Below are 24,194 nucleotides of genomic sequence, written 5' to 3'. Positions count from 1 at the left end.
CCCGGATGGGTAGCACAAGGTACCCATAATCAACAAAGTTGCAAGGCCGCGAGCAGGACGCAGTTACCGAAACCCACAGTCCAACAGGGGGTGCTTGTCCTATTGGCACTACGGAACCAGCCTTTATTACCAGAACCCGCAGCCCACATAGGAAGGACCGAAACTGCAGGCACCATAGACTCGGCTAACCCGACGGCAACACGACAGGACAACGTATTGGTGGCAAAGTGACGTTGACACTACCCGGAAACAGCAGGCGTGCTGGAACCAGGCTGGGCAGGAGGAAGTGCCCGTGCCAAAGACACTTCCGAGAACCAGCTGACGGTGCTGGAACCCAGAGTGGCAGCAGAAGGAACAACAGCCAATGGCACAACCGTGGACCAGCTGACGGTGCTGGAACACGGTTACTAAGCAGGAGGTACCTGTGCTACAAAGCACTACCAAGGACCAGCAGACGTTGCTGGAACTCGGATACCAAGAAGGAGGCACCTAGGCCAAAGGCACTGCCGAGAACCAGCTGACGGTGCTGGAACCCGGATGGGTAGCAGAAGCTGCAAGAGCAAAAGAAACTAGCGAGGACCAGCTGATGGTGCTGGAACCTGGAGGGGCAGCAGAAGGAACAAGAGCCAATGGCACAACCGTGAACCAGCTGACGGTGCTGGAACATGGTTACTAAGCAGGAGGTACCTGTGCTACAAAGCACTACCAAGGACCAGCAGACGGTGCTGGAACTCGGATACCAAGAAGGAGGCACCTAGGCCAAAGGCACTGCCGAGAAACAGCTGACGGTGCTGGAGCCCGGATGGGTAGCAGAAGGTACCCATGAAAAAGACAAAGTTGCAAGGCCGAGAGCCCGCCGCAGTTACCGAAATCCACAGTCCTACAGGGGGTGCTTGTCCTATTGGCACTACGGAACCAGCCTTTAGTACCAGAACCCGCAGCCCACATAGGAAGCACCTAAACTGCGGGCACCATAGGCTCGGTTAACCCGACGGCAACACGACAGGACAACGTATTGGTGGAAAAGTGACGTTGACACTACCCGGAAAAAGCAGGCACGCTGTAATCATGCTGGGCAGGAGGGGGTACCCGTGCCAAAGACACTTCTGAGCAGCAACTGGCCATGTAGGAGCCCAGGATCAATCACGGAGCAGGCTGAGGCCTACTTGGAGCAAGTTTTAGATCGGTTGTACACTACTACTGATTGTAACCGTGCTCCACTTTGGCCTCTGGCTCTACTGTCTCTAGTATTTCCCCTGGCCTCCAACCCCGCCAGCTGCTGCTCTGAAGTGGCGTCTGCACAATCCACACTTGTTCCTGGGTTACAGGGGATCTGTCACGTCAGTGGATCCCCTGATGTGTGTCCGGCAAGGTCTCCTGCTCTGTCCACATTCCCACTACTAGTAATGGGAATGTGGACAGACAGGAGACCTTGCCAGACACACATCAGGGGATCCACTGACGTGACAGAGCCCCTGTAACCCAGGAACAAGTGTGGATTGTGCAGACGCCACTTCAGAGCAGCAGCTGGCGGGGTTGGAGGCCAGGGGAAATACTAGAAACAGTGGAGCCAGAGAGCTAAGTGGAGCATGGTTAAAAATCAGTAGTAGTGTGACTGTGTAGGCAGACGGAAGACTTTGCCATCCACACAGCAGGGGAGCAGCTGGCGTTACTGAACCCCACTGACACCGGAGCGAGTGTTTCTATCTGTGCGGATGGCACTTCCAAGCAACAAATAGCTGTGTTGAAGCCCAGGATCAATCACCGAGCTGGCTGAGGCCAACTTGGAGCACGTAGAAAATAAGATGTCGTGTGATTTGGGAGGCAGCAGTACACTTTGCCATCCACACAGCAGGGGAGCAGCTGGTGTTACTGAACCCCACTGACACCAGAGCGAGTGTTTCTATCTGTGCGGATGGCACTTCCAAGCAACAACTGGCTGTGCTGAATCCCAGGATCAATCACCGAGCTGGCTGAGGCCAACTTGGCGCAAGTAGAAAATAAGATGTCGTGTGATTTGGGAGGCAGCAGTACACTTTGCCATCCACACAGCAGGGGAGCAGTTGGCGTTACTGAACCCCACTGACACCAGAGCGAGTGTTTCTATCTGTGCGGATGGCACTTCCAAGCAACAACTGGCTGTGTTGAAGCCCAGGATCAATCACTGATCTGGCTGAGGCCAACTTGGAGCAAGTAGAAAATAAGATGTCGTGTGATTTGGGAGGCAGCAGGAGACATTGCCGTCTAGACAGCAGGGGAACAGCAGACATTACTGAACCCCACTAACACAGGAGTTTGTGTGTTTTTCTCTGTGAAGATGGCACTTCTGAACACCAACTGGCGCTGTTGGAGACCAGGATCAATCATGCAGCAGGCGGAGGCGAACTTGCAGCTGGTTTTATATAGGTTGTAGACTAGTGGAGACAGTGGAGCCACAGGCCTAAGTGGAGCACAGTTAAAAATCAGTAGTAGTTTGAATGTGGATGGAGCAGGAGAATTTGCCGTCCACACAGCAGGGGAGCAGCTGGCGTTACTGAACCCCACTAACACAGGAGCTTGTGTTTTTCTCTGGGAAGACAGCACTTCTAAACACCAACTGGCGTTGTTGGAGCCCAGGATGAAGCATTGAGTGGGCTGAGACCTGATGTTTTTGGCATGTGGAGGCAGCAGGAGACATTGCCGTCCACACAGCAGGGGGAACAGCTGACATTACTGAACCCCACTAACACAGGAGCTTGTGTGTTTTTCTCTGTGAAGATGGCACTTCTGAACACCAACTGGCGTTGTTGGAGCCCAGGATGAAGCATGGAGCAGGCTGAGGCCTGATGTTTTTGGCATGTGGAGGCAGTAGGAGACATTGAAGTCCACACAGCAGGGGAACAGCTGACATCACTGAACCCCACTAACACAGGAGCTTGTGTGTTTTTCTTTGTGAAGATGGCACTTCTGAACACCAACTGGCGTTGTTGGAGCACAGGATGAAGCATGGAGAAGGCTGAGGCCTGATGTTTTTGGCATGTGGAGGCAGCAGGACACATTGCCGTCTACACAGCAGGGGAACAGCAGACATTACTGAACCCCACTAACACAGGAGCTAGAGTGTTTTTCTCTGTGAAGACGGCACTTCTGAACACCAACTGGTGTTGTTGGAGCCGAGGATGAAGCATGGAGCAGGCTGAGGCCTGATGTTTTTGGCATGTGGAGGCAGCAGGACACATTGCCGTCAACACAGCAGGGGAACAGCAGACATTACTGAACCCCACTAACACAGGAGCTAGTGTGTTTTTCTCTGTGAAGACGGCACTTCTGAACACCAACTGGCGTTGTTGGAGCCCATGATCAATCATGCAGCAGGCGGAGACGAACTTGCAGCAGGTTTTATATAGGTTGTAGACTACTACTGATTGTAAAAGTGCTCCACTATGGCCTCTGGCTCCACTGTCTCTAGTATTTCCCCTGGCCTCCAACCCCGCCAGTTACAGCTCTGAAGTGGCGTCTGCACAATCCACACTTGTTCCTTTGTAACTGGGGCTCTGTCACGTGAGTTGATCCCCTGATGTGTGTCCGGCAAGGTCTCCTGCTCTGTCCTCATTCACACTACTAGTAATGGGAATGTGGACAGAGCAGGAGACATTGCCGGACACACATCAGGGGATCAACTGACGTGACTGAGCCACAGTAACACAGGAACAAGTGTGGATTGTGCAGATGCCACTTCAGAGCAGCAACTGGCGGGGTTGGAGGCCAGGGGAAAAACTAGAGACAGTGGAGCCACAGGCCTAAGTGGAGCACAGTTAAAAATCAGTAGTACCGTATTTTCCGCTTTGTAAGACGCACTTTTTTTCCCCAAAATTTGGGGGGAAAACAGGGGTGCGTCTTACAAAGCGGACATGCCTTACTTAAGCTGTGATCGGGGCGTCCGGCGGTTGCTGGCCGCTGCTGCGGGTGTGTCCGGTGCCGCGTTGTGTGCCCGTCGATGCCCGGGGCTCTGCCAACATTGTGCGACAGGCCAGAGCCCCGGCATTTCCTCAGTTCCCTGTGTGCCGGTAAAAAGATGGCCGCCGGCGCGTGCGCAGATGGGATCTCGGGACCCAGTTCTCGAGAGATGAGATTTGAAATCTCATCTCTCGAGAGGTGGGTCCCGAGATCCCATCTGCGCACGCGCCGGCGGCCATTTTCCCTGGGTTCCCTGTGTGCGCGCGGTGGTGCCTGCAAAAAAATGGCCGCCGCGCGTGCGCAGATGGGATCTCGGGACCCAGCTCTCGAGAGATGAGATTTCAGATCTCATCTCTCGAGAACTGGTCCCGAGATCCCATCTGCGCATGCGCCGGCGGCCATTTTTTTTTTACCAGCACTTCAGCGCACATATACAGGGAACCAAGGAAATGCTGGGGCTCTGGTCTGTCAAACAATGTCGGCAGAGCCCCGGGCATCGATGGGCACACAACGCCGCACCGGAGCACCCGCAGCACCGGCCTCCAACCGCCGGACAAGTGGAGAAACCTGACACCAGCACAAGACTCTGCAGCAGCAACAGCACACATCGGAGCCCCCCCTCATCCCTGAATGCGGCCTGCAGCATCACTCCACGCCTGCCTCCTCCAGCAGCGAGCCTGGGACCCCTCTACACCGCAGCCACCAACCCCGGTAAGCAATAAGATGCAAGGATTATAAGAGGCACCACCATTTTATTAAAAAATATTTTTTTCTTATTTTTCTCCTCAAAAATTGTGGTGCGTCTTATAATCCGGAGCGTCTTATAAAGCGAAAAATACGGTAGTTTGAATGTGGATGGAGCAGGAGACATTGCCGTCTAGACAGCAGGGGAGCAGCTTGCGTTACTGAACCCCGCTAACACAGGAGCTAGTGTTTTTCTCTGTGCAGACGACACTTCTGAGCGACAACTTGCTGTGTTGAAGCCCAGGGATTATAGCTCAGGTGGTAGAAACATGAACACAACAGGAGACCTGGATACTGTTGCCAACCAATTATTTATTCGGGAAGAGGACTGGCAAATTCTGGCGAGATCCAGGCCTTGTTCATTTTCAGAAAAGTAAGCCGAACGTTATCGGAAGATAGTCGCGTGCGACGGTCTGTTAGTACACCACCTGCGGCACTAAAGACGCGTTCCGATAATACACTGGCAGCAGGGCAAGCCAGCACCTCCAATGCATACTGGCTAAGCTCTGGCCATGTATCCAGCTTAGAGTCCCAAAACTTGAAGGGGGAAGAGCCATCTGGGAGTACACGGACAGGGCAAGACATGTAGTCTGTCACCATCTAACGGAAACGTTGCCTCCTGCTGACTGGAGCCATCTGTGATGGTGTAGACAATTGTGGTGGACACACAAAACTTTGCCACATTTGGGCCATAGTGGTCTTGCCTTGTGCTGAGGCGCTGCCTCTGCTCCCTCTTTGTGCCGAGTTTCCACCACTGCCTCGACGCACAGAGCTGCTTTGTAAAGCACTAGCACCACTGCTGTCGGGTGGAATGGAAAACATGATGGACTGCACCAGTGTGTCTTGGTACTCCCGCAGTTTACGCTCCCGGGTCAACGGTGGTATGAGGCTTTGTAAGTTGTCCTGGTAGCGAGGATCTAGGAGGGTGTACACCCAATAATCAGTCATGTTGAGAATGTGGTCGATGCGGCGGTCGTTTCTCAGGCACTGCAGCATGAAATCAACCATGTGCTGCAGACTCCCAACTGCCAAAGAAACGGTGTCCCCTGCTTGATGCGTCATCTCTGCCTGCTCTGCATCACCCCACCCTCGCTGTACATACTGACTAGAGGATTGTGTACCTCCCTCCTCTGGAGAGATATCTTCCTCCTCCATCGACTCCTCCTCATCCTCCTCACAAAGTGTCCCCTGCCTAGGCCTTTGTGAGGAACCACGTAGCGCAGACTGTCCAGAAGCAGATGGCATTTGGGACTCCTCATCCTCCACCTCTTCCAAAACCTCCTCCCTTAGTGTTTGCAGTGTTTTTTGTAGCAGGCAGATAGGGGGGACAGTCATGCTGACTAGTGCATCATCTGCACTCGCCATCCGCGTGGAATCATCGAAGGCACGCAAAACGAGGCCCACTCAGTGGTGCTGAAGTGTGACCGGCGCACAGTGCGACTTGTTTACGCCTGATGCAGCTGGTACTCCATGACTGCTGCCTGCTGCTCATACAACCGCTCCAACATATGTAACATTGAATTCCACCTGGTCGGTAGGTCACATATGATGCGATGTTCCGGAAGGCGTAATCGGCGCTGCAGAGCAGCAAGGCGCGATCTTGCCATGCTGGAACGCCGCAAGTTAGCGCATTCTATGCGGACCTTGTGCAGCAGTGCATCAAGATCCGGATAGTCCCTCAGAAAGCTCTGCATGACCAAGTTCAGCACATGTGCCAGACATGGGATGTGAGTGAGGTTGCCTAGGTCAAGAGCTGCCACCAGATTTTGGCCATTGTTACACACTACCAAGCCCGGCTGGAGATTCGCTGGCAGAAACCACACGTTGCTCTCCTGCTTGATGGCATTCCAGAGCTCCTGTGCTGTGTGACTTCTATTCCCCAAAGAAATTAATTTGAGTACAGCCTGTTGACGTTTGGCCACGGCTGTGCTCATATCGGTCGTAACAGGCTCCTGCTGCGCTGTTTCTGAGGAACTTGAGTAGGAGGAGGAGTCAATGTGTACAGACTGGATTCCTGCAATCCGTGGAGTTGGCAGAACACGTACAGCGCCACTCTCCATATCTGTACCTGGCTCCACAACATTGACCCAATGGGCAGTGAGGGAAAGGTATCGTCCCTGTCCTTGGTTACTGGTCCACGCATCGGTGGTCAGGTGGACCTTGCTACTGACGGCATTTAGTAGCTCATGTTGTATTTTTCCCTCCACATGTTTTTGCAGGGCAGGGACGGCTCGCCTGCTGAAATAAAAGCGGCTCGGCACGATGTATTGTGGGACTGCCAATGCCATCAAGTCCCGGAAGGTGTCAGTCTCCACCAGCCTGAATGAGATCATTTCAAGTGCCAGTAGCTTGGCAATGCCAGCATTCAGAGCCTGCGCTCGAGGATGGTTTGCCGAGTATGGCTGCCTTTTATCCCATGCCTGTGCTACCAATGGCTGTAGAGTGGCCTTGGAGTGTGAAGAGGACTGGGAACGTGGTGCTGTGGGTGGAAGTTCACTGGGTCTCCGGACAACATTACCAGAGGTTCTCCCTTGGTGATCCTGTGAGGAAGCCGAACCAGCTGTGTGTGAGCTGGAGGAAGAGGCCCCAACACGAGCTGAAGTGGTAGGTGGTGCTGTACGTTGGCCTCCGTCTTCAGTGTGTCTGTGTAACTCCACCTCGTGCTTGGTCCGCACATGTTTCCACATATTTGTGGTATTGAGGTTGCTGACATTTTTCCCCTCTTTTGACTTTCTGATGACACAACTTGCATTTGACAAAGCAAATGTCATCTGCAACTGTGTCAAAAAAGGACCACGCACTGCAAGTCTTTGGAGCGCCCATTTTGCCTTTTGAAAGAGGAATGCTCCTACCGGGTGCCGAAGTGGAGGCTACAGGCAACTAAGTCTGCCCCCTCCCTCCTGTTTTGGCCGTTCGGGGAATCTATTCCTCAGAGGTGCTCCCACCACCTTCCTGTTCCTCACGCCATGATGGGTCAAGGACCTCATCATCTACACTCCCCTCTTCAAACACCTTCTCCTGGGGTGTCTCGCCAGCATCGTACGCACCAGAAAGTGGTAACTGAGTCTCGTCATCATCTGATGCGTACTGAGGTGTGCTGACCATAGGCACTGGCCCACCTGCCTCTTCAGATTCCGAGGGACAAAGAAGTTGCGCATCACTGCATACTCCCTCTTCTTCAGATTCTTGAATGCTACTTGGCTGGCCCCCTCTTTCCAAGCCAACAGATTCAGAGAACAGAAGTAGAGACTGTGATGGCTCCTGTCCAGGGCTCTCTGACTGCCTAGGCACTTTGGCAGGTGGTGAAGAGACAGATGGTTGCTCTTCGGTGCTCTGGCCGAGAGGACGTGGAAGTCATTGAAGTCGATGCGTTAGCTGCCATCCATCCGACAACGGCTTCAATTTGTTCCTCCCGCAGCAGTGGGGTACGGCGAGGTCCTACAAAGCTGCGCATAAAGGACTGTTGCCTGGTGAAACTGGGGGATGCTGACTCACTGGTGCCAGCAGCAGGCACAGAATCCCCACGTCCTCTCCCTGCAGAATCCCCACGTCCTCTCCCTGCTGAAACTTCACGCCCACGTGCCTTACTCCCTGCCTTCTTCATCTTGCTAGTCTGATAAAGATAGGCAGAAGACTGATAAAGATAGGCAGAAAAGTACAAAGGGGGGCTTAGTGTGCTTATTCCTGAACAGCTGGTAACAGGTATAAGAAACACTAATTTTATGAAGTGTGTGTGTGGACTACACTTTAATAGGAGCTAATGTGGCCTACACAACTGTCAAATGTAGTGTTTGTTGAACTTTATTTTGTTTGTTTTTTAAAACAAACTAAAAGGATGTGACCAAAGATTTGATTGTGATAGTATCACAAACTTTTTGGAGCTATTACAATGCAGGCAGGTAACCTACAATGCAAAAGATGAGGCTCCAAAAAAATTGGGTAATACTAATCTGGCTGCAGCTGAAGGGCACAAGCCAGAAAAAAAGGCTCCTCTATCTACTCCTATATAGTGTTTGCAACCAACCAATGTAGATGGATACGGATGGATGCACACTAATAGGAGAAAAAAAAAGGAGCTGCAATAAAAGAAAAATGTGTGAGGCAGTGACGCACGCTGAGCAGTCTACAACCAGACGTAGCTGCAGGACACACTACTCAGCGTGAGCTGCACTCACACACAGTCAGAGACCTCTCAGACAGCCGTGAACAGTGCAGAGAAGTGGGCACTAGCACTGAAAGGCTGCAGAAAGGCTCCGCTGTCTACCTATAGTGTTTGCAACCACCGCATATGGATACGGATGAATGCACACTAATAAAAAATGAGCTGCTATAAAAGAAAAATATGTGTGAGGCAGTGACGCACGCTGAGCGGCCTACAACCAGACGTAGCTGCAGGACACACTACTCAGCGTGAGCTGCACTCACACACAGTCAGAGACCTCTCAGACAGCCGTGAACAGTGCAGAGAAGTGGGCACTAGCACTGAAAGGCTGCAGAAAGGCTCCGCTGTCTACTACTAGTGTTTGAAACCAACGTATATGGATACGGATGGAAGCACACTAGATAGAATTTATGAAAAATAAGCAGCTAGAAAAGAAAAATATGTATGAGGCAGCAGTGAGGCACGCTGGGCGGCCTACAACCAGACGTGGCTGAAGGACCCACTACACAGCATGAGCTGCACTCACACAGCCCTTGCTTGGCAAAAGAAAGCTATAGTGGTGGTTTATGTAGCCTGGTTAAAGCACAATATGTTTTGTAGAATCGCTATTTCTAACTGTCCCTCACAGTCTTCAACAGCAGCCTGTCCCTAACTGAATTCACAGCCGAGTGACCAGAAATGGCGGCAGCGGCTTTTATAGTGCATCATGACATCATTTCAGCAGCCAGTCACAGCCATGCCAATAGTTAACATGCCTACATGCCTATCAGGATGTGCCCACACTTCTGAGGATTCCCATTGGCTGAATCAAATCGAGTGGGCTCCTAGCATTATGGGAACTTCCGATTCTGGTATTCGATATGAAAAAAGTATCGGAACTAAGTATCGGAATTCCGATACAGTGAATATCGGCCGATACCTGATACTTGCGGTATCGGAATGCTCAACACTACTCAGTCAAAATCCGCGAAAAAGGTGGAAAGCGGATCCGTTCTTAACTGATGTGAACGGATGCCACAGGATCCGTTTTTTTTGACGGATCCGCCAAATGAAGAATTTTAAAGGAACCGCTGCCCGGGGGGGGGGGGGGGGGGGGGAGAGAATTTTTTCGTCCGCCAGAAAGGATTTCAGGGTTAAATTCCCGGCTGACTTCCTTTCTCTGGGCCTGCGCACTGGAAAATGCAGATCCTGCAGCAAAAAAAACGTTGCAGGGTCCGTCCAGGCATGTCGGCGGACGCAAAAAATTTGGCAGATCCGCAAAGAAACAGATCCAACGGATGGCCATCCGTCAAGATCCGCCGGTAATGCAAGTCAATGGGGAAAAAAACGGATCCGCCAAAAAAATTGGCAGATTTTTTCAAAAACCGGCGGATTTTGACTGATGGTCAAAAACGGAAGTGTGAATCAGGCCTTACCACCAATGCCAGACACAAGACTCACCGCCAATGCCAAACACCGGGAGCAGCCATAACACTTACCGCCAATGCCAAACACCGGTAGCAGCCATAAGACTTACCGCCAATGCCAAACACCGGGAGCAGCCACAAGACTTACCACTAGTGATGAGTGAGTATACTCGCTGCTCGGGTGATCGCCGAGTATTTTAGCGTGCTCGGAGATTTAGTTTTCGTCGTCTCAGCTGCATGATTTGTGACTTGTAGACAGGATGAATACATGTGGGAATTCCCTAACAAACAGGCATTCCACACATGTATTCAGGCTGTCTAGCAGTCGCAAATCATGCAGCTGAGGTGACATAAATCTCCGAGCACGCCAGAATACTTAAGAGATGCTCGGGAAAACCCAAGCAATGAGTATACTTGCTCATCACTACTTACCACCAATGCCAGACACTGAGAGCAGCCGGAGACTCACCAGTGGACCTGGGAAGATGAACACAGTGAAGTTTTTTTTTTAACAAAATGTAGCCAGGGTCCAAATTAGACTGAAAGCACACAGCCCTTTTTGCCCCCCACCCCCCTCCACATGGGGTTGCAGGGTGCTCATGTCATTGTCATGGCAGCTAGAATGTCCTGAAGGCCCCAAATCTGCCATATTGGTACATAGATGAAGCCCAGCCTGGAATTTTACAACTCACTGCAGTTTTGTGGCATTTCCCCCCATTTTTCAGTACATTACACGGTAAAATAATCGGTGTCCTTCATAACAATAAAGAAGCTGCTATGCACGGGCCAGCATGTATATTATACGCGCACGCGGCTGTATAGTAATATTAGCGTCTGCAGAGGCACCACAAGACCCAGCAAGCCGACCGCCCCCCGCACATGTCAGGTTTCACAGAGGTCACCCCCGTCTCTCGCGAGTCGCGCTGAATGCTTTACAGCTCGTGTTTTCCTATTGGCCGAATGCGAGTTCACTAGAGCTCTAATCCTATTGGTCAGTGGTGTTGACAGGTGGCTGCTCATTGGCTGACGCCCGCAGACGGCCTCTTACTCTGTGACAGCGCCCGTGCCCTTGGTGTGAGCGCTGTGCTGTATGGGCAGCTGATGACCATGGAGGAGGGAGACGGGCTGCGCCAGCGGAGGCCTATCCGACCGCAGGTCATCACCGATGAGACTGTCATCCAGGAGGCGCACAACCCCAGGTGGGCAAACTCAGCGGTACTGGGTGGTCCTGGGCATGTGAGATCCACGCGTGTATGTGACATACTGTGGGCGGGGCCATTACATAGCGTGAAAATCAGGTGTTTATGCTCTGTATCATCAAAATTGGTACAGATGGGCCGTATTAGATAAGCTGCCAGACCCCGATCCGTAAGTAGCACTAGTGTGAGCTGTAGGACCCTGGAGACGCCCGTGTGTTCGTACGCCGTCCGTGTGTTCGTACGCCGTCCGTGTGTTCGTACGCCGTCCGTGTGTTCGTACGCCGTCCGTGTGTTCGTACGCCGTCCGTGTGTTCGTACGCCGTCCGTGTGTTCGTACGCCGTCCGTGTGTTCGTACGCCGTCCGTGTGTTCGTACGCCGTCCGTGTGTTCGTACGCCGTCCGTGTGTACGTACGCCGCCCGTGTGTTCGTACGCCCTCCGTGTGTTCGTACGCCGCCCGTGTGTTCGTACGCCGCCCGTGTGTTCGTACGCCGCCCGTGTGTTCGTACGCCGCCCGTGTGTTCGTACGCCGTCCGTGTGTTCGTACGCCGTCCGTGTGTTCGTACGCCGTCCGTGTGTACGTACGCCGCCCGTGTGTTCGTACGCCCTCCGTGTGTTCGTACGCCGCCCGTGTGTTCGTACGCCGCCCGTGTGTTCGTACGCCGCCCGTGTGTTCGTACGCCGCCCGTGTGTTCGTACGCCGCCCGTGTGTTCGTACGCCGTCCGTGTGTTCGTACGCCGTCCGTGTGTACGTACGCCGCCCGTGTGTACGTACGCCGCCCGTGTGTACGTACGCCCTCCGTGTGTTCGTACGCCCTCCGTGTGTTCGTACGCCCTCCGTGTGTTCGTACGCCCTCCGTGTGTTCGTACGCCCTCCGTGTGTTCGTACGCCCTCCGTGTGTTCGTACGCCCTCCGTGTGTACATACTCTGCCCGTGTGTGCGCACGCCGCCCATCCCATGTATACAAGTGCGTGACACGGCTGTTGTCCACCCTCTGTACATTTCTCCCGAGCCAATGCCTTTTACCAATAAAGAATTTCCACGCTAGAACTGTGAGCGCCACCTTTCTTATCTTTTCTACATAATCTGATTTCATGTTTTTCATTGGATTGAGCACCCGTTCTGATGGTGTTATGGCGTTCGGTCCATTCGGAAGGAGAATGCAGAGTAATAACAGGTCCAATAATCCTGACCAATACGAGTCAGCGACTGGTACAGGAGGAGCGAGGACCTGCCCCCGAGGGCTCACAGTCCATATGCCGCATATATATACATACACTGCTCAGCTGCACATACATGCTTGCATACATACATACTCCACACATTCACATGCCCTACAGCTGTAAGGCTGGGTTCACATTACGTTTAGGCAGTCTGTTAGACAGACTGCGTTACACCGCGGTATAACGCAGTCCGTTAACGCTGCCATTCAGCCCCATTGTCGGGCGCATCGCGACTCATGCTGTAAAGCGGCACGCGTTTGCGATGTGCCATCATTCACTGACGGAGCCTCGGACGCGGGCTGCAGCGTCTGAGGCTCCGTCACCGCTATAGCGCGATCACGTTATGCTATACCGTTAACGCAACCCGTCAACGCTATGCGTTGAACGGGCTGCTTAACGTAATGTGAACCCAGCCTAAAATACATGCAGCTCTTCATTCACATATGACAGAGGTCCTATCTGGAGTCTTTAAAGGCGTATTTCCATCTCTTATCCCAATATGTAGTAGGTGTTATAATAATGGCAAATATCTCCAATTAGAAATGTAGTATAGTTCTTTTGATTAACTATGTCTCTTTCCTCATGTGCAGGCGTTGCAGGGCCTTGGGTATCCATAGTTACAACCACTGATATAGTGACGGTTGCTGGTGGTCATAACCATGGATACCTGAGGTCCTGCAATGTCTGCACATGAGGAAAGAGACATAGCAAATCAGAAAAACTATACTATATTTCTAATTTGAGGTATTTGCTAATATTATTATTATTATTCCTACTATATATGGGGATAGGATCTTGAAGATGGGAATACCTCTTATCCTACTCAGCATCACAGGTCATTGGTCATGAATGAAGGGGTCCGGCCTCGCAGACCCTTATTTATCTATTTCTTCTATGTGTGACACACTGGGAGATATAGAGGGGGGTTAGCAACTTTAAAAAAAAATCAGCAAATCTTATAATTAAACCATTCCTGCTTGTTTACCGATCAGCGCGTGACCTCCAAAGCCAATCTGTGGTCCTAAGATGTCCCCTGACATCCTGGCTCCCACAGCTGAGCAGTGATGGCCTCAGTACGGCGCGTGACCACTGAGGCCATTACTTGGCTTGTAACCAAAGAGCAGGAGCAGCAAAGCTTCAGCACCAGATCCCCGGGAGAAAGAGGTGAGGAGTTATATAATTACAAAGTAAGAAAAAGCCATAGCAGGTGAGGAGCAGATGATGGTGCTACAGAGCCAGCAATCAGGACTGTATATAAAGCACCACTCCAGTGTTTTTTATGTCGATGCTGGAATGGTGCTAATAGTCCATGTTCCCTGCACCTAGTTTTCAGATTTTCCAGGCGCTGCTCCGGTACTATGCCACCATCTTGTGAACGCAACTTCTGACTGACGGGAAGTCAGAGGTAACGGTCACAAACTCTCAGTGTAAGTCTGAGAACCTTGTTTTGGCCTTGGTCTGGCTCCCACAGACTTGCATCTCTTGGAACAATCTAGTTGCCGCCTTTGAACTGACTCTAACTTCTGAATATCCCTTTTAAAATGTGGAGCCCTAAACTAGATCCCATATTCTAGATGTGGCCTCACCAGTGATTTTATAAAGGGGTAACCAAACGTTTGGATTGCAGGATTTTATCTCTTTTTATACACCCTAAAATCTTGTTTGCTTTTGCAGCTGCTGCTTGACATTGAGTGCTGCTGCTCAGCTTACTTGAAGCCAGAATCCCCTGTCCTTCTCCTGTTCTGTAGTCCCGAGTATTCTCCCATTTAATGTATATGCCGCTATATGATTACTCCATCCTAGGTGCAGTACTCTACATTTATCTACATTAAATCTCATCTGCCAAGTGTTTGCCCAGTTATCTCTGTCACAGTTTGATGACCCGTGTGGCCGTTCATTCAGGAGCTGCTCCTGTTTCCATTCACTGAGGCTTCTTATTGTAGGGACACTAGTGTGTGTATGTACGGCGTGACATGTGCGAGGCATGCGGCTCCTCCTCGGCTTGTAAGCTGAAGCGCCTGTGATTCAAGGCTGACACATGCAGGGCGGATGAGGGCAATGGAGGGAACAGGCTGTAATGAGATAATTGCACTGACACTCATACCCTGCATTCGGCCGTCATCCCGGCCTCCTCAGGAGTAAGAGCTGTGTGGGATAACTCAGTAGTGACGTTGCAGGGCTGCTCTCGGGAGGATGAGTAAAGGTTTAAAGGGAATCTGTCAGCAGGTTTTTCCTACCTCATCTGAGAGTAACAAAACACTCTAAAAATGACCCCCCTACTATTTACCCCAGTATTAATAAGAGGGGGGGGGATAGGTCACTACAGATGAGTGGATAGAGATATTTGTCCTGATTAGGGTCTAATGTTAGCCCCCCCCGTAATAAAACATCAACATAAAGGGGGGGTCCCATGGCCATGCAGGCCGTAGTTTACTCAGAATTTTGATTATTTGGCGGTTTTTCTCCTCAGAGGAAAGGTCAAAGTGAGGTCAGGGCGATCTGCACTGAGGTCATTAGACCGGTTTTGCCTGGTTATAACCAGTTTTCTTGGCGCCGTTTTAACGGGCCGTGATTAGTTGATATGGTTTTGGCAGTCTTTTTGTAGTTATTTAAACCCTGGCTCAAACAGCTTTCTCCTCAGTCACCGTTTTTCTGAAGAAAAGAAGATTCCCCCTTTTAAATTTAATGTTGTGATGTTTATTGTGGGAAAATCACCCGCTAAGGGGCGGATGTTTCTTTGCTATGGTAATATTGAGTATTTTTATGGAGTTATTTATTAATGAATTGTTTGATTATTTATTATATTAACCCAAAATAAACTCACGGCCACTTTTCATCCACTAGCATTGGTGTAGTGTCATTTATTTTATTATTATTTATATCAGTCTTGAATGGCCATGGTTCCCCTACCTTGTCGCGGAGGTTGGCCCCCTAGAAAGTGATATGGTGCCCCCGCTCATCGTGGGTTCCCCCTCACTGACCCTGTTAAATCCCGCAAGAAAGCAGCAGCACCGTGATAGTTTAAACAGAAACCACACAGGTATACGTGACCCAAAAGGTAACCCACATGGTTAGTTTTTTTTTTTATTGTCCTATACCACAAAATGAGATCAAATGAAAAGAGGCGAATAACTTGTTCCTTTAAAATCACCTTGTAGGATGAGGACATGAGGGGAATTTCATCATCGTTACACAACAGACACCATGGTGTAATGTGTGCACAGTGCTGTGAGCAATGCTCCAGCAGCAAATCTTCCGGGAACAGATAATTTTGCAATAAATAGGTAACAGAGCGAGTGTAAATACTCATCACTTTGCTGTGCCTTCATTCCACAGTTTTTACTAGAGCAGCGCGCGTCAGGGTGGGAATGTGGTGAGTGTGCAGTATTTGTTCATTTTGAAAATCCTTTTATTATTTGTGGGGTTTTCTGGGATCAATTAAATTCTGAGTGTAAGCAGAACATGCCTTACAGTAACCTGACTACCATCAATGACTTACCTGACATATCTGCGGTCACCCGTCATGTGCCACTCGGATTCCCCGGGTGAAGCATTGGCAGGTGGTATACACCAGGGGCAACGGATGTGCTATGGCGTAAGGCAGGACCTAGGATAAAGGAAAAATGAGAATATACACTGCAGTTAATGCTATTTTGGTGAAAAAAGTGTAAAAGTCAACCACCGCGACACGGTGCCCCCAATCGGGATGGTCCCTACCTCTAGCACCTCCCCTCGCTATGTGCCAGCATGTTTCAGAATAGAAAGAGCATGAATGTAGTTGTATAATGTAGCATTAAAATGCTATTAATTTATTTTGAGGTAGGGGCAGGGGGGCACGAAATGTCAACTTGTTCTAGGGTTGTAGGCGGAGAGCCGGTTCGCAGACTCGGCGTGTCCATGGATCACTGTCGTGCAGATCGAGGACCGGCAGTCACAACCTCGTGTTATCACCGGGCTGGAACTGATAATGGAGATGATCAATAAATTCTCAGATCTAGTTCTCGGTCGTCCTAACACTTGCTGATAAGACTTGTAGAATAAAAATAAGAAGTAATATATGTTGGGAACTGTATATACACTCAGGTCAGGTTGATGTTTTTCATGGTGGCCTCACTATTGTCATTGACCCCTGTTATGTGGTAATCTCTAATGGATCCGTCTTCTGTCCTCCTCAGCTCGTACAGTGGAAAGGTCTTCCGTGCCACAGTCACCTGCCTGGCGCTGTCACTCTTCATACCGTTCTTGGCAGCCCTGTGCCTTCTTGAGAGCCCGATAGAGCCCCAGTCTCTGAGGTACGTCTATATGTCATCTGACCATGGTATCTCTGCCCGTGAAGATTTGTCTACAGAAAACCTGATGCTAAATCAGAAATATTGCTCAAATACTTCTGTCTTCTCTAAGATTTCTACTGCTTTAATTTGGTTTGTTAAAGGGGTATTCCCATCTCCAAGATCCGATCCCAGTATGTAGTAGATGTAATAATAATCATGATATTGACAAGTCCCTCCAATTAGAAATGTAATATAGTTCTTCTGATTAGCTGTGTCGTTTACCCCATGCGCAGGGCATTGCAATAGCTTAGGTATCCATGGTTACGACCACTCAGTGGCAGTCAATAGTCGTTACTATGGATACCTAAGCTAGTGACATAGCTAATCAGAAGAACTCTACTATATAATTGGTTTATTTGCTAATATTATTATATTACACCTACTACATATTGGGGTAGGTCCTTGGAGATGAGAAATACCCATTTAAAGGTAACCTGTCAGAAGGTCTTTGTCTTTAGTGGCCACAAAGCTGTCCACAACTTCTTACCTCCCTATAAAGACATGTATGTGTTTGGGGATAAAAATCATATTTGTAATTTTGGCTTCAGTAAACATTTTGCACCATTTGGGTTTTTATAGTCTCCTTTTTTCCCTGTATGTTCCACTTTGATGTGGTCTGTGATCAAATCAGCTAAGAGGAGCTAAAAAAAGACAGATAAAAGAGTTACAAACTCTCGCATTGGATCATCAGAAAGAGCTCACTGACTGAGTCTCAGATAACCCATTCTGCAGCAAGCAATAGACAATGCAACACAGAAGCTATAAAAGTCATAGCTACAAAAATAAGTTTTATTATACTCAGCCGAGGGGGATGGTCCGGTGCCATCCGGTCCGATTGGGGTTGCAGGTCCAGGTCCGGAGCCTCCCAACTTCTTGCGGATCCGCCCTCCTGCTTGCTTCATCACTCCCCGGCATCACGCTCCTGCGCAGGCGTACTTATCTGCCCTGTTGAGGGCAGAGAAAGGTACTGCAGTGTGCAGGCGCCGGACCTCTCTGACCTTTCCCGGCACCTGTGCACTGCAGTACTTGACTCTGCTCGGAACAGGGCAGATAAGTACGCCTGCGCAGAAGTGTGATGTCGGGAGCGGTGAAGTAAGCAGAAGGGCAGCGTCACAAGAAGATGGGAGGCCCCGGACCTGCAATGTCTATTGGACCGGACCGCCCCACTTATTTTTCTTATCTTGCAGGTCGTATCGGGGGCTTATCTACAGCATTACAGAATCCTGTAGATAAGCCCTGAAAGGCAGTGGCCGCATCTTATAGCGGCCAAAACTGCTGACAGGTTCCTTTTTAAGTAACAAAAAAAGTGCCCCCAAAGGTGGGCAACCCCTTTAACTTATCTCGTCTCCATCTTCTTGAGAGGTTATAGCACAACGGATCATTACTATCAGATCAGTGGCGCCTCACACCCAGTGTCCCCTCCTATGGGCTGTCTCGGTCGCAGGATGAGCGCCCTTGCAGAGCTGACCAGCGCCGCTCCGTCAGCGGTTTAGTGATCACCGCAGCTGCTAACATCTGGCTACCGCCAGCTCTGAGAGCAGCTGATAGGGGTCTGGGGCCCCACAGATCTGATATTGAGAAGTCATCATTATCAAGGTAATGGGATGACCTTGTTAATAAAATTGATTGCATCAGATTCGATGCACTTTAATATAAAGCTCCTTCTTGCTCCTATTAACTCTGAGGAATCCAGTGTCCAGTTACTAATTATGCAAAGCTGAAAATCGGCAGAAGGTGAATGAGTTTTACAGAAGTATATAAACATGGCTGTTTTTTTCCCCCAAAACACTGCCAAATTTTGTGTATTGTAAGTGGATATTGCCTAGCTTGTAATACTACACACTACCTGTGTACAGGTGTGGCGCTGTTTTTGGAGGGAATTATTATTCTAGACCTCAAGATTATTCAGAACTCTCTGGTATGTCCATTTCTTCACAGCATATGATAGGTGAAGATTTGGGAGACGCCATAGACATCAGATAACTGTTAAGGCTAGTGTATTTGACCACTCTAAGAATCCCTTTAACATTAGTTTATCAATCAGCAGGCTTTCTCTATGTAATCTGAATGCAGCATGTTGTGGGCATAGTAATCCTGGTTCCAGTGATGTATCACTTACTAGGCTGCTTGCTTCAGTTTTGATAAAATCAAAACCTTTTTCTGCTGCAAATCTACCAGTTCTGAATGCTGAGCACTATGCTATCCCGCCCACATCACTGATTGGCAGCTTTCTGCACAGTGTACACATAAACTGCCAATCAGGGGTGGGGGTGGAGTTGTACAGAGCATTAGGACTACATGGCACTAGACAACTAGTCTTCTAGTGATTAATCTCCTGATAAACACTGAATTTATAGAAACTACAACAAGCAGCCTAGTAAGTGACACATCACTAGAATCAGCGTCTCTGCCCCTCTCTATCATTCTGCTCTCAGATTAAATGGCAAAAACCTGCTGACAGATACCGTTTAAAAGTTTGTTTTCTGCAGATTCTTCCTTACATAAGAAGTGAAATCTTGGCGCACTAAACCTCTTTGGTAGCCTGAGGAGCTGCCATAAGATAACATGTCATGACCTCTTGGGTAAAAGTGAAGCTTTGGATGAGGTGTCGACAGAAGTAATGATTTCAGGTTAAGGGATCATTTCTGAATTCTACACACGACTCCTATTGATGACACAGGTCCGACCCATCGTGAGAGGTCTCGGAGTAGCTGGTCAGTGGTGTAGGCCAGAATATTCTTCTGTCTTTCCAAATAATACTTTAAGAGTGGGTAACATCCGGTTCTGTAGCCAGACTTGTTACACTCGGCTCCTGTCGACACAGTGTACATACTCTGTGTGCAATAAACTTTCTGTAAAACTAATTTTATGGCTCTTCAGAGAGGAGCGTCCCACAAGGAGTGTTCAGGGACTAGTGTCTGTAATTTTAGCCATGACTGGCTTTTTTTTTAATTTTTTTATTGGGATGGAAAGTAAATCATTCTGCGTTCGGCTCTCCTACACGGCCAAAGTTTTTGGGGGCCGAATTTTCTTATTTCTGAAATGTTATCAGATAGATAAATGCAGTGTGATCAGATAACGATCTGTGGTTTTAAATCAAGAGATTCCGTATATGTCGGTCACCCGACATCAGATGGTCGCACCGCAGAGGCAGAAAATGATTGTGATGAGTGAGAACCAGGATCGAATTGTGATTAAATCGATCTATTTTTATTTGTATGAATTAAAAGCAGGATGCGAACAATTCCACAAGGAGTGAATGGGGTAACGCAGCACTCACGCGTTTCAGGCCGCTGTTTGTGGGATCGTATAACACGCGTTTAATCTGAAGATAAGAAAATTGGAGCGATTTAGTCACAATTTGGACGCTGTTTTTTACTGTTGTGTGGATGGTTGAAATCAAAGTTAAGGGTCAGAATAAAAAACTTACAAAATTTGCATAATTTTGGCACAACGTGAGGCTGTGCTAAAAATTTTGCGTTTTATGGCTTTCTCTTACCATTTTCGATGAGCGCCAAGAAAGGAGACGGAGCTAAGATATTGGCGTGGCATCCACCGCCTGTCAAGTTCATGACAGCAACATTAAATCTTACTCCAGTCCTTAATTGTAATATTTGTGGCGTGGCGCCCATGGAGGTGCACGTCACTTGTCCGGATTCATTAACAGCCCTGCATGTGGCTCATGTACAGGGAAACTGAAAAATTATTTGGGGATGGAAAAAGGGATTGAAAATATGGAATTAATCTGCAAGACAGTGAGCTAACACAGGTCAGGTTATTGGGGATACTAAAATCTGCTTAGAAATCATTCCCATAAAACGCATTCTTTGTCATACGCTGGATGTCATCCCATGACGGAGAGGTCAGAGATCCAGCTCTCATGGCTTGTAAAGCAGGTAAGATAGCACTGCTAAGGGTCCGGGATCTGGACCGTGGCTTTGGGTAAGGGACGGACACTCAGTGCTGTGGTCAGAAAGGAGCAATTGACTTTCAGTGGATTAGTGGCAAATATGAAAAGCCGGATTACTTACCGGTAATGCTCTTTTAATGAGTCCACGACAGCACCCACTTGGAGAGAGGGATCCGCCCATAGGAACAGGAAACCTACAGAGATAAAAGAGGGCGGTCCACCTCTCCCCCTCAGTTGGATTTCAGAGTACCAGGAGGACCGCCAAATATTAGGCTATTATATTATCCAATTATTCTAAGTTATTAACTTCACAACTAAGAAGGTGTATATACATTATGTTAACTTCTAGGGAGGGTTAGTGAACGGGTGCTGTCGTGGACTCATTAAAAGAGCATTACCGGTAAGTAATCCGGCTTTTTACCCTTCGCCACGACAGCACCCACTTGGAGAGACTTTCAGAGACCTTCACCTGGGAGGGACCACCGTGCCGAGGACCGCTCTACCAAAGGCTAGGTCAGATGAGCATGATAAATCAAGCCTATAGTGATTATAAAAAGTAGAGGGTGTAGACCAGGTTGCCACCTTACATATAGATTCGATTGCAACGTCTCCCCTTTCTGCCCAAGAGGAAGCCATAGCTCTGGCGGAATGTGCTCTGATACCCTCCGGAGGATTCTCATTGCTCTCTGAGTATGCCAGCCCAATTGCTTCTCTGATCCATCGAGACAGGGTACCCCTTGTGACTTCACATCCCTTCTTTTGGCCCTGAAAAGAAACAAATAGAGCCCTACTCTTCCTCCAGCTGCTAGACCTTTCTATGTATTGTAATACTGCTCTTCTAACGTCTAGTGTATGGAATCTTTCTTCCTCTGGAGTAGAAGGGTTACTAAAAAATGAAGGGAGATGGATTTCTTGTGACCTATGAAACCTCCCTGCTACTTTTGGTAAGTATGAGGGATCTGGTTTTAATATTAGCTGATCCTGTAACGTCACTAAAAAAGGGGGATCTATTGAAAGTGCCTGTATGTCACTAACTCTTCTGGCTGAGGTTAGTGCAACTAGCAGTGCTGTTTTGAAGGATAGGTGTTTAAGGGAAATTGAATCTAAGGGTTCAAAAGGCGGACGTGTTAAGGCCTCCAGAACCAGGTTCAGATCCCAAGGAGGGACTCTAGGTATGTGTACTGGCTCGCTCCGCTCACATGCCGCGATAAATCTGCTTATCCATTTATTGCCTGCCACATTATAGCTTTAGAGGGCCCCTAGAGCTGACACCTGAACTTTTAGTGTGTTGACAGCTAGCCCTAATTCCTTTCCTTTCTGTAGGAATTCTAGGATCGCCGTAATCGGGATTCCTCCAGACTCAGGCCTTGTGTAGGACTCTAGGAATTTTCTCCATACTCTGGTATAAATTCTTGTCGTTGTTATTTTCCGACTTTGTAGGAGTGTATTGACTAGTCCCTCCGAGAACCCTCTTGATCTCAACATTTCCCTTTCAAGTTCCAGGCAGTCAAGTGGAGACTGTCCACTTGAGGATGGAAAAAAGGTCCCTGTGAGAGGAGCCTGGGGGTTGAGGGAAGCACCCACGGATCTGTTACTGACATCGCTTGCAGGCATGAAAACCATGGCCTCCTGGGCCAGAATGGTGCTATTAGGATTATTCGTGCTTCCTCTGCTCTGATTTTCCTGATCACCTGCAGTAGTAGTATGATTGGTGGGAACGCATATGCCAGTTTGAATTGCCACGGGGCCTGGAGGGCATCCAGAATTTCCGGACTGTCTGACACATTTAGAGAGGCGAACCTCCGCACTTGCCTGTTTTTTCTGGTGGCGAAGAGGTCTATTTGGGGAAGACCCCATAGCGACACGATGTGTGTGAATATTCCCCGCCTTAGACACCACTCCCCTTGCCGCAGTGTATGGCGGCTTAGGAAATCTGCCTCCACGTTGTCTCTTCCCCTTATGTGGAGGGCTGAGAGAGACAACAAATGTTCTTCTGCTAGGGATAAAATTCTTCTTGCGGAAGACATTAAGGTGACCGATCGAGTTCCCCCTTGTCTGTTCAGATAAGCGACTACAGTGGTGTTGTCCGAAAGGATTCTCACGTCCTCCACTTGTAACTGTGGAAGAAAATGAAATAATTCATGATAAACTGCCTTTAGCTCTTTTAAATTTGACGAATCCTTATCTTCGCCTATATCCCATAGGCCTTGGGCAAAGTTATTCCCCATATGGGCTCCCCATCCTGTGGGGCTAGCGTCCGTGATAATTATACGGGAGGGTGTTATAACCCAAGGTACTCCCCCCGTTAGGTTATCGTCCTTTAGCCACCACGCAAGGGAGGTTAGGACCTCCTGGGACAGCATGATTTTCTTTGTCAGATTCCCTCGGTCACGGGACTCCTCTAAAAGAATTTGGTATTGTAGCGTCCTCGTGTGGAACTGGGCCCACTGAACTGCTGGGATGCAGGCAGTAAGGGATCCCAGAAGGGACATTGCTTCCCTTAAAGACATGTGTGGCCGACGTATCGCCATCTTAACCTTCTTTTTAATTGCTGAGATTTTTACCTGCGATAGCAGACACCTTTGGCTTATGGAATCTAGCTCGAGACCCAGGAAAGACTGAACAGACTGCGGCTCGATTCTGGACTTTTTGAAGTTTATTATCCACCCTAGGGCCTGTAAGGACAAGATTGTATCAGCAACTCGATCACTACATTGTCGAGATGAATTTCCCACTATCAGAAAATCATCCAGATAGGGTACTATTAGCGTGTCCTTCTGGCGTAAAAAAGCCATCACTTCCAGCATCACCTTTGTAAATACTCGTGGTGCGATGGAAATGCCGAATGGCATGGCTGTGAACTGGAGATGCTGTATCTTGCCATCGAGAAGGACCGCCACTCTGAGGTATTTCTGATATCTGGAATGGATGGGAATATGATAATAAGCATCCTTCAGATCCAAGCCTGCCATCATACAATTGGGGAAGAGGAGCTTAATCGTGGATCTTATGGATTCCATCTTAAATTTATGATTTATTATGAATGAATTTAATTTTTTCAGGTTGATTATTGTCCGGAACGATCCGTCTGGTTTAGATATCAGAAAGAGAGGGGAGTAAAATCCTCTCCCTTCTTGCCCCTTAGGCACATGGACCACAACTTTTTTGTCCAGTAAATTCCGAATCTCGGCTTCCAGGGCCTGCTGTTGGATTGGTGAGCTGAAGGATGTTATAATCAAAGAATTACGGGGTATATGATGGAATCCTATTTTTAACCCGTCTC

General features: G+C 49.0%; 2 protein-coding genes across 2 annotated transcripts in view; one reads left to right on the top strand and one right to left on the bottom strand.

The window, feature by feature from the left end:
• The window catches only part of CST7 (cystatin F), a 148,805-nt gene that overhangs the window by 5,065 nt on the left and 119,546 nt on the right, over nucleotides 1–24,194 (bottom strand). Inside the window, exon 4 of the mRNA XM_073557469.1 lies at nucleotides 16,170–16,277. Coding sequence (XP_073413570.1) covers nucleotides 16,185–16,277 — 93 coding nt within the window. The 3' untranslated portion in view covers nucleotides 16,170–16,184. The remainder of the gene's footprint in view (nucleotides 1–16,169; nucleotides 16,278–24,194) is intronic.
• APMAP (adipocyte plasma membrane associated protein) overlaps nucleotides 11,272–24,194 on the top strand; it is a 50,316-nt gene continuing 37,393 nt past the window's right edge. The window contains exons 1-2 of the mRNA XM_073557467.1: nucleotides 11,272–11,447; nucleotides 16,846–16,962. Coding sequence (XP_073413568.1) covers nucleotides 11,350–11,447; nucleotides 16,846–16,962 — 215 coding nt within the window. The 5' untranslated portion in view covers nucleotides 11,272–11,349. The remainder of the gene's footprint in view (nucleotides 11,448–16,845; nucleotides 16,963–24,194) is intronic.

Source organism: Dendrobates tinctorius, unplaced genomic scaffold (assembly GCF_039654945.1).
Source record: "Dendrobates tinctorius isolate UK_male_01 unplaced genomic scaffold, ASM3965494v1 ptg000250l, whole genome shotgun sequence".
NCBI classification, from domain to species: Eukaryota; Metazoa; Chordata; class Amphibia; order Anura; family Dendrobatidae; genus Dendrobates; species Dendrobates tinctorius.
Note: the sequence above shows the minus strand (reverse complement) of the source record. Positions and strands in the feature narration are given on the sequence as shown.